This window comes from Mya arenaria, chromosome 6, assembly GCF_026914265.1.
Source record: "Mya arenaria isolate MELC-2E11 chromosome 6, ASM2691426v1".
NCBI classification, from domain to species: Eukaryota; Metazoa; Mollusca; class Bivalvia; order Myida; family Myidae; genus Mya; species Mya arenaria.
This window is the reverse complement of record NC_069127.1, coordinates 29,007,596-29,019,278: the sequence shown is the minus strand read 5'-3', so window position 1 is coordinate 29,019,278 and position 11,683 is coordinate 29,007,596. Positions and strand designations below refer to the sequence as shown.

The 11,683-nt window shown below is 31.4% G+C and overlaps 1 protein-coding gene across 1 annotated transcript in view; it reads right to left on the bottom strand.

Moving 5' to 3' along the window:
- Positions 1 to 862: 862 nt before the first annotated feature.
- LOC128238358 (tyrosine-protein phosphatase 10D-like) overlaps positions 863 to 11,683 on the bottom strand; it is a 51,519-nt gene continuing 40,698 nt past the window's right edge. Inside the window, exon 31 of the mRNA XM_052954205.1 lies at positions 863 to 6,785. Within this exon, the coding sequence (XP_052810165.1) occupies positions 6,760 to 6,785 (26 nt within the window). The 3' untranslated portion in view covers positions 863 to 6,759. The remainder of the gene's footprint in view (positions 6,786 to 11,683) is intronic.

The following is an 11,683-nucleotide window of genomic DNA, read 5'->3' as shown; positions in this document are numbered from 1 at the left end:
GTACTGTAGGGTGGGTGACTTTCAATGGGTTTTATGATTGGTGTCTTTGTTAAGACGATTATAAGTAATTACGTTAGAATGATCCTTAATGCTTTAAAATTTCTTTGATATACATTAATTATAACACAAAACACATTTATTTGTTTGATTTATCTTTTCATTTCCATAGGCTGTTTTCATACCTATCTGAATTAATTTGTACACATTTAGAATATATGGACAAATTCCAGTGTTTTCTTGTAGCTTTTAGTAGCTCAGTAGTTCTTAGTAGTTCTTAATTCATCTAAATAGCACTTAGTATTTCGTAGTTACTCTATTTCTTAGTTACCCTTAATAGTTCATAGCTGCTCATAGTAGCTCTTAGTACTTTATAGCAGCTCATGGTAGTTCTTAGTAGCTCTTAGTAGCTCTAACTATTTCTTAGCAGCTCTTAGTAGCTTCTTAGCAGCTCTTAGCTCACAGTCATTTTTAGTAGCGTAAAGTAGTTCTTAGTAGCTCTAAGTAGCTCTTAGCAGCTTTTAGTAGCTCATAGTAAATCTCAGGTGCCCACTAAACATTTCTATAGAACCGAGTGACTACATTATGTGAACACCCTGGTGCCTACTAGGCGTTTCTATTAAACAGAATTACTACATCATGTGATGATCTCTTTTCCAACTACAGTCAAACCTGGTTGAACAGTCACCTGCTATTAAGGGCCATATGCCTTATCGGGCCTTACCTTGGCCACTGAATACAAGTTTGACTGTATGTGTTCCATAGCGAATACATAAGATGAACACATGGATGTCCACTCAACGTTTCCCTAAAGACTTTACAAATAAGTAAACAAAGAATGGTAAAATAAAAACAATTAACTCCCAACTTTTCACACAACATGTTTATTTAGTAAAATATAGAATTGCTGTATCAATCAATATCAGTAATTATGACTATCTCTTGAAATATCGGTAACAACTGCACGGCAACAAACAAATATGCCCAGACATAACAACCTGCATCAGTGCATGATCAAACAAGGTCCTATCAAAAGAATCATTAAATACGATGCATGTTTTTGTATGTTTATTGTTAATGCCTATAAAATACGTATATTGTATAAGTATGTATTTGCAATTATTTTATCTTGTAGGCAGACAAAGCCCCCCATTATATCTAACCTTACATGCCATTTTCGAATAGCTATTTACCACATATTTTTTATCCTAACATTTTGTACAATTAAGATCATGTATACTCAAAAACATCACAGATGATAGTTTCAACATATGAGAAAATTATTTCTCTCAGAAATGTCAGAGAAGATTATAGTTTGAATGCATGAGGAAATTATTTCAAACTTGGTAAAAACATTTGGGGTGCAGAATTTGTCCAGGGGTGGCAGTTCTGACTGGATTTTTTTGTACACACATATGACTCAAAAGATGTAAAGTATATCTAAGACCAAGAACTTATGGAGCTTGTTATGTCTAGATTTATACACATTTGGTACTATCAAATTTCCAAACTTTGCATATCTACAATTATAATAAACTGTTCGGTACAATTTACTTAAAATATACTTTACTTACAGCACCATTTGACAAACATATACAAACATGTACAAACATATACAACAAACACAAACATATACAACAGACACATACAAACATATACAACAAACAAAAACATATACAAACATAAAAACATATACAACCTTGAATATACAACACTGATCTAAAACAATCATAGGTGTGTTTATTGAAGTGTATGTATTTTTTAACAAGAATGTCACAGAGCAAATGCCAACCCTCATCTGTTGATTTTCAGTCCAAAAAGGGGCATAACTCAATAATAATTAAAGCCAGAGTTGTCTCTGCCAACATGTGTTTCATGATTTATTTGAATATCATAAATGTTTTTTGATGATGTTCTAGGTTAAAAAAAATTGCCAACCACTGGGACAAAACACTTTGACAATACAATTTTTTTCTCCAAAAAAAAAGACAAAGGTTTTTTTATTTGTAACATACTGTAGCCTTAAGTCCAAATATTTGTCTCTCATCAAATTTATTATGTCAGAACAGTTATAAACTTGCGTGTATTTTGACTGATTTTGATAAGAACAAATGAATATTTTATGTAGAATTAACTGTAGCTATAGCACACACATCCGAAAATACTGTTTTAAAAATAAAATATTAGATAACCAAACAGTTTGAAAATCATCTGTTTCAATAAGTTTGACTAGTTTTATTGTATTCTATAAAAATATATAATTTTGTAACCATGTATAAATGACAGGGGTTACATATTTCCTTGATTTATTTCATACAAAACAATTTGGCTCATAGAAGCAATTTGAAACCAATCAGCAAATTATTATTATTAGACATATGAACAAATATTAGATCAAAGTATATAATTACTGTATGTTGAAAGATAAATAAAAAACAAACATGTACAATGCCCATTCATGTGTTAAAAAAATACCTGGGAAAAAAGTAGAAACGTAATCTCAGGCTGAGTGCAAAACCGTTGTAACTTAATATAGAATAAATGGTGATATGACAGTCTTGCACTGAGTCCTCAGTATGTATAATGTATGGATTACAAATTTGTATGTAAATAGCAGCTGACTAGTTCAAAGAAAAGTTTTCATTTTACCTGAAAAGATATTAAAGCATAAAAATAATCAAACAGCAATTTTGTACATAAGGCAAGATTTGTTGAGAATCTACTAGTATATCATAATGGGTCCTTCTGGTCACAAGTAATAAGGCCAAATAAAAATAATATGTAATTTCTCCGGCATTACAAAATTTCTTTTTTACATCATGATGCTTCAATCTTTCTTTCAATCGACACGTTAGAATTTTATCTTTCAGACATTACGTGTGAAATGTGAAGGCAATTCTTGTTACGTTGATAAAGACCGTCATCAAAAGTTTGAATATTTAGATATCTATCATTAATAATTATTTAAATATGTCCCACAATATGCTCTTATTTGCAAAAGAATCTAAGTGACGCTTTGTTGTTTAGTAATAAAAATTCACCAAAAATAAGGAAAAGAATAATTTAAATATATTGAAATCAAATCAAATCCTGCTGCATCCTTTTTTATTTATTTTTTAATATGCCTGGAAAACTAGATATATTTTTCTTGGCCTTAGTTTGAGGAATGTAAAAAACTAAGTTTGGAAAATATTTTCCCAATGACAGAAGGTATAGAGGTCAAAATGAAGTTCAATACACGTACATGTATTATCGTGATAAATTATTATTACTCGATGTATTAACCTTAATATCAGAGGAATGTGGAGATTGCTAATAACGTGAGTAATATGAGATGATTTGCCGATATCCATGTCACACATTCTGTAACACATGTAAAGCAAGTAGTGTTGAATAATTGACAGTTAAACTTTTGGGATCATTTGGGCTGGGTCTATAGGATGTTAAAACATCAAACTAACACTTTGTTCTGACAGTGGGTAAAGAAGGACTTAGTTACATAATAATGAGCCAATAGTTCAGAACTTTTTTAAAGTTAGGCCTAAAAAAAAATACATTTGGTTCGGGTTACCCGACCCTACCTACGGAATAGGCGCCGACCTTAAACGTTTTTATAGTCAGTTGGGAAAAAAAAATGAAAAACTAAAAAAAAAAAAAAAAAAATTCTTTTCCTTTTTTTGCTTTTCAATATGTAGTTTAAAACCTTAATTGCTTATATAGAAGATAACTTTAACACCATTCTCCAATGATGAAAATGACATTCTTATATAAAGCCTAATAAAAAAATAATAACAAGAGCACCGCGGAGTGGGTGCCAACGCTCGTCTGATGAAATTCCAAGTCGAAAAGGGGGGATAACTCAATATTAATTAAAGGCAAAATTATATGACCTGCTATAAACATGCATAGTGTTAATAGGAACACGTGTAGCAAGTTTAATGTGAAAATGTTGAACGGTTTTTGAGTTATGAGGTAAGGTTAAAGTTTTTGGACGACGACGACGACGCAGACGCAGACGCAGACGCAGACGACGCCGACGACGCCAAGGCTATCACAATAACTCGACTTTTTTTCTTCGAAAAACAGACGAGCTAATAAAAAAAAAAGCCTACCTACCCTACCTATTTTTGAAAAGGATGTAACCCTAACCAAACAATTTTTTTTTTAGGCCTTATCAATAATGTAAACATCATGGAAGATAACATTCAAAACTTCACTCCTCTGGAATTAAAATAGACACACCTGTGTTATGCAGTATTTTCTAACAAGGTTTGGGACATCTATTTCAGATATAAAAGTTTAAATCTAAATATCACTAGAAAAAATTGTCTAAATTTACTTCTCATGTCAAGAGCGAGAAAAAAAGCAGGAATTAAATTTGCTCACAATGCACCAATTCGGAATTAATTAAATAGTACGGTATATCAGTGGGTGTCCTTTTTCGCTAATTTGGACCCCACAAGGGAAATCATGGTTCTCTAGGGGGGTGGCATAATTTAAAAGTGCCTTCCCCCCGGGGGTTATATAGTTAAATGGAATAGCCCTCATTTATATTTAGATATTAAAGTTCCCCATGGCAACCCTTATATAATACTGTCAAACTGGAATGTCAACAACCTAAACAATATCTTATATCATAAAATGTACAATTATCTATAAAAATAACACTGACGTACATAAACATTTATCTATAGCTTTAGGTAATAAAAACTATATTTATTCATTTTATTTAAAAAAAAAAAAAAAATCCTCGTTGCAAAAATATGTAAATGAGATTCCAACCAAATATCGTAATAACTTTACATAAACGATTTCTGTATTTTTCAAATACTTTCCTGACAAGTTTATTTACAGAAAATAGCAGCAGAAACTTGTGTCTTCATAATATTAGAGTTATAGGAACACAAACATATATATATCTGTGAAATAAAATAATTTTCCATCAAAATCATGTTCACCATAATAACAGACAAATTTAACCTTTTATCTAAGCACTAACTAAATCTGTATATAGAATATAATATGGCGTAAAAGAAATATGTTTGTTTCCAATTTCAGACATAAAATAAAGGTAAGTAGGTTAGGAATTTGTTTTAATCCAATTATGTATAATATTATTTTAACACTAAAAATGGTCACAATCTTTCCTATGCAAAAAACTCCAGACAAAATAACCAAAAGGAGAAAATAAATAACATTCAAATATATTTTGTCTGTGGGGAAAAAAAATAAGAGTTGGGTGCAGAAAAATAAGGTATGTTGGGAAACCGGAAATAAACAATTTTTTGTTACGCTGAATCCGATAATCAGACAAATTTATTCACACAAATACAATTCGAGGGGTGAAAGCGAAAAGGTTTTATCTGCTTCTTTACTTAATGTCACCTAGAACCTTTTCGCTTTCATCCTTCGACATGTATAATCATAATCACCAAGATATCTGTTCAACACTACAGCGTTGCTTATAGTAATATAATGCCTTAGCTAGAACAAAATGCATTCTGACAATATTTTGATAAGGAATGATCAATATAAAGTTTTGATTTAATGAAATAATGTATCACAAAACAGCCTTTCCTAAGCACTTTCTGAGCCTCATTCTTTAAGGCACCGTGAAGCAGAGTCAAGATGAGTAAAACATTACATAATAAAGGCCAATATAAATTAATTGCAAGATTTTCATCCAAATTATATTTTTTTAAATGGAGACGGGTGGTGGCATTTTATTTTTCTTAGATGACTGTTTTTCTGTTGAAAATAAGTTCATGTTCTTTCTTATTGCATGAGGGACCATATGCATGTGTCTCTAGACAAACCACAAACACGATCATAACAATTCTCCATTTTTACATCTGAATATTAAACATCGACAATCTGAATAAGGTATGAATAAACGCTGTTCCCAAGAAGTACTGGACCGACAGGCAATACAGACCCTAGTTCAACATTTTCATTTGAGTTGGTGCGGTGAAAAAAAGCGGGCAGGAATGAAAATCTTGCAATTAATTCATTGTCACCTTAACATAATTATGAAAAACGCTATGTAGTAAATTTAAAATATGTATATTGAACACACAGTAAAAAAAAATGAATTATTCTAAACAATAATTTTTTGTTCAACAATTATTGTTAATTATATTAATTTTGCGAGGTCCTTTTTTCGCAATTTTAATGTTTTTGGTCAATATGCCAGTTTATTATTTGTGACTCAATATACATTCATGTATAATGACTATTTCACCACCTTTAAAATTCACGAAATAATTCGTGAAAAAGTGAGAATATAATTAAAACCTCGCAAAATTAAAACAACTGTCACTAATCATCCTTAATTTCCACCTATAAGGTATTAACTCTCTTTGACCACACGCAATTTATTCTCCTTTTCTTTAGTCTCAGCAAATTTTAAAACCTACTGTTGTCTATACTAGAAATCAATATATCAAAGGAATCAATATTTAGACCACGATAAATGATCTGCTGCAAGGCATGCTAAGAAAATCACATGTAGTCTGGCAGCTTTTAATACGGTCCACATCTGTCCAGCCCATATGGTGTGTCCAATATGACTAGTCCAAGTGATCAGTCAGAGTCGATACGGCTTGTCCATTATGATAAGTCCATAAAACTTGCCAATCAGAGTAGTTCATGTAAATAGTACATGCTGAAATCTGGCCAGTAGAGTGACCAGTAGAGGCCTGAAGTGATCAATAGTGGCTAGTGTAGTGACCAGTAGTAGCCAGTGAAAGACCCAGAAATCTCTTAGTTCAAATCCACGCCTTCGTCATCTGAAAAACACAGTCACATTATTATTATCACATTTAGTCTAATTCAAGAATCAAAATTAAAGAAAATTATTAAAAGGCATCTGGTCCGATCAATAATAAATAATATTTTTTCTATTACATAGTAGTAAATGTAATGATATTTTTCATTTGGTGATGTAATATCCAACAAGAATGCTAAGGATCTAACAGCAACGCTGGTCAGTTATGTTACAGTAAACAATAGGGACATTACTATTTAATTACTAAAGCAAGAGTTATCAGCCTTGCCCCAATTTCTCGAAACTTCTTAAGCTTAACAGGCTTAAGTCGCTTATTTCAATTAGCCAAAATACATAATGAAAATGGATTTTGATAAATGAAAAATGGTTTATTCTGATAATCATACAGAGTATTCCTATATAATTTCTAAAAATTCTCGAAGAAGTAAATATAACACATTTTATAGAACAACAAAAATAGTGAGATTAGCTTAATCCTGTTATAAGGGACTTAAGAAGTTTCGAGAAATTGGGGCCTGGCTCTTAAGATGTGTATTGTATCTTGAAACATTTGTACCAAGTTTCTATTTGAATACCTTAAACAGTTTTTGAGCTATATTGGCTTAGTTTTTGCACAATGACAAAGCACTAACCCAACAACACAGACACCAAGAACATGACAACAAATCTTCGAAAAATGTACAAATTGATAATAACTCTTTTATAACTTTTTCATTATATTATTATTATATGATACATTTAATAAAACTTTTTGATAGAAAACTCTTGTTGAATTAAAAGCAGCTTTACATTTAGCATGCTTAAATAACAATACCAGTTTTACTGTTTTAATGTGATAAAACGTAGCTCCCATAGACAAAATGTCACTTGTTAAATGAAAAACATATTTCTAGACCTCGACACAAAATAATTGAACCTTCACAATTTGTTATGTTCATTTCAACATGGTTTATTTTCTGTAATAATCTTTTAACCTCAAGTCTGTCCGCATCATAAATAGACCAATTAATATCTGTTAAAGAAAAATAAATGTTAAAAATTAATGCTTCATGCAAACAAGAATCAAAATAAAGAAAAAATCCAGGTTTTTTCGATAAAACCAGTCATAAAGCTTTCCCAATTTGAAAGACTAAAAACTTGTTAAAAATATTCCAGTAGTTTCAAATCTCAGTAATCTCAAACTTGGCCTGGTGTCACAAAGAAACTTAAGTAGCGTAGCAAACTAAGCAAAGATGGTTAAAAGCAAATTGATTAGAGTGTTATTATTTCTCTCCAACGGGAGAATTTAATTTCAAGCGGGAAAATATTCTCCCATTTTAGATTGTTTGTGAAACCTGCATCGGGATATCATATAATTTCTCATACAATAGTCAATATTACAAATGGAATTTGCCAAATTGGGAAAGCTTGGTTTAGGAAAATCTTTCTTACTCATGAACACATCATTGAGGAAAGAATTATAGTGAAAGGACAACTTTCTTTCTGTAGAAAATAAAATGCAACAAGTTAATAGAACCTCAGTTAATCAAACATAACAAAAGATACATGCAAAACATAACAGAAAGTTTAAAACGTTAAATAACATTACATGTACTACGTTGTTGGAAGTATAATCTTGAATTTTTCGTCATTTGCATTTTCTGTAAAATATCGGTTTTTAAAATTAAACATACTTAGGCATTTGTCAGCACATTGTATTTTGTCTATGAAGAAATATTTGGTACAACTATTACCTTTTAAGCAATACAGAATATTGCGGTATTCGTGTAATTTTTTATATCCTCAAAGGGCCCATCTTTAAACAAGCATATTTTTCAATGCTTTATTCCTCCTTGAAATGAATTATTTTAAGCAGGTAGCTTAAGACTAAGAAGTTAAAATTTTAATTCTATTTGTGACATTTGTTTCGTAGTCAATTGAAATATGTTATATTATGAGATTCTGTTTTATGCTTGATTATAAAATGGGCCTATCATCAATCATGATGAATTTGTTAATATGCACATCATTCTACTCACAGGGGGCAGAAACAAATTATTTTTTCTAGTCTATATGTATAAACTCTCTCTCTATAAATATATATACATATAGGCTAGAAAAAATAAAAATAATTGGTTTCTGCCCCCTGTGATTCTACTTTACAGTAAATTGTTTTAATTTCACAAGGTCTTATTTTCCGCAATTTTGGTTGTCGCCAACTTACTCGCATGGTAAAGGTTAAAGTTTGTGACACTATTTTTTAAACATTAACAAACATTGTTAAATTAATACTTCACAAGACTTTCAACTCATAAGCAGAATTTGATGGTTTCGCAAAAAATAAATAAAAACAAAGCCCTCTAAAAAGACACAGCTATCTATAGTAATTACTTAAAGCTGCACTCTCACGGATTGAACGTTTTGTCAACTTTTTTATTTTTTGTCTTGGAAAGAGCAATTTTTTGCGTAAATATCTGCAAACCAATGATATAAGACTGCTGACAAAAAATTAGATCGCAGATTTTTATATTTAAGTTCAAAAATTGATGTTTTATGCATTTTTCTTAAACCGTTAGTAACGGTTTAAGCCATAAAACATTAATTTTCGAACAAAAATATGAAAATCTGCGATCTGATCTTTTGTCAGCAATTGTTTATCATTGGAATGCAGACAAAAATTTGCTCTTTCCAAGACAAAAAATAAAAAAGTTGTAAAAATTGTAAATCGGAGAGAGTGCAGCTTTAAAGGTACATTCTGTCAGATAGCTAACAGCTGTGTTTTTTTTAGCACAAAAAGGATATTGCATTTGTAGTCATTTGATACAAAATATATTAAAACCAGTTTTCTAAACTTTGTCAAAAAAAAAAAAATCAACGAAAGTAAATGAGTTAAACAGATTTTGTATTGAATGCCGACATTTATATCATAAATACAAATTTCGTAATTTATAGCTCAAAAAACAACAACATGTATTTTATTGAAAAAAAAATCATAACTGTTAAGGCCAAGTCATACCAAAACTTTTGATGCTGAATATTATAAATTTTTTGAAGTCCTGGGTGCCATTTTAATAAAGATTTTAGTCGAATTTATTTGTAAATTGGAATTGATTATCTTCATGTCATAGTTTCATTATTTTTCTACATATTTGAGTGAAACAAACTTTAATCAGTATTAACTAGAACTGTAAGCCATAGGCTAACGAATACCCCCCACCCCTCCATGTCTAGGTTGTTTGCCCTGGAGTTAGGCCGGACAAAGCTAATTTTGCCTACAAGGGGAGATAACTCCAGTCAGGGTCATGTGACCTGTACCAAATTCACGGAGGCGAAAGTTTACAACATGGCCATTAATTTCTGAAAGTTTGATAAAGATTTGTTGAATAATAACAAAGATGAATCCCGGACAGGGCTTATTTTGCCTACTTTAACACATCAAGGGGAGATAACTCCAGTCAGGGTCATGTGACCTGTACCAAATTCACAGAGGCGAAAGGCTTATTTTGCCTACTTTAACACATCAAGGGGAGATAACTCCAGTCAGGGTCATGTGACCTGTACCAAATTCACAGAGGCGAAAGTTTACAACATGGCCATTAATTTCTGAAAGTTTGATAAAGATTTGTTGAATAATAACAAAGATGAATCCCGGACAGGGCTTATTTTGCCTACTTTAACACATCAAGGGGAGATAACTCCAGTCAGGGTCATGTGACCTGTACCAAATTCACAGAGGCGAAAGTTTACAACATGGCCATTAATTTCTGAAAGTTTGATAAAGATTTGTTGAATAATAACAAAGATGAATCCCGGACAGGGCTTATTTTGCCTACTTTAACACATCAAGGGGAGATAACTCTGGTCAGGGTCATGTGACCCGTACCAATTTCACAGAGGCGCAAGTTTACATCATGGCCATTAATTTCTGAAAGTTTGATAAAGATTTGTTGAATAATAACAAAGATGAATCCCGGACAGGGCTTATTTTGCCTACTTTAACACATCAAGGGGAGATAACTCTGGTCAGGGTCATGTGACCCGTACCAATTTCACAGAGGCGCAAGTTTACATCATGGCCATTAATATCTGAAAGTTTGAAAAAGATTTGTTCAATAACGACAAAGATGAATCCCGGACAAAAAAAAAAAACGGACGGACAGACAGACGGACAACCCGATTCCAGTATACCCCCCCAAACTTTGTTTTGGGGGGTATAAAAATGAACATAAAAGTTGTGGAAATAAAACAATATCAATTTATTGCCATTTGTGACGTCTATACAGATTTAATATTATTGAAGTTGTGACTAAAATCCATTATTTAAGCGCAGAAATTAACTCATGTATGTATATTTACTTTTTTGTATCTCACAGAGTGTACCTTTAAAACAATACATACAAACATACAAATCACAAGTACTACCATTTAAAGCACACCCTTTTCAAAGCAACCCAAAGGTCAGACATTCTGACCCATTCCCACTGGCAAAATTCTAAACTACACAAAATTCTTTTTTTTTTACATGTAACCACTGGATTTTTCAATCCTAATAAAAGGTTTGATGACATTTTTTTCCAAAAATTAATATAGGTCCAAAAATGCCTAGAAAATGGCATAGAAATTGCCAAGAATAGCACAATAACTAATTCTACAATGACAATCCACACAATAGCTCTATGTATCTACATGACTGGAAACCACTCATAATTGCAGGCTAACAGAACTACATGCCAAGACAATTTCAATCAATATTCTTGAACCCAGACTGTTTTCATGTTGTTGTTTTTTAAAATTTAGGTTTTTCATTTAATGAATTGCATGTATCCCGTAACAGTCCACTTTTTTGTCATCAAAACCAACATACTACAAAGAGCAATTTGAATGCATTTCTTTATTTATGTTTATGGAAAAAAGGATATT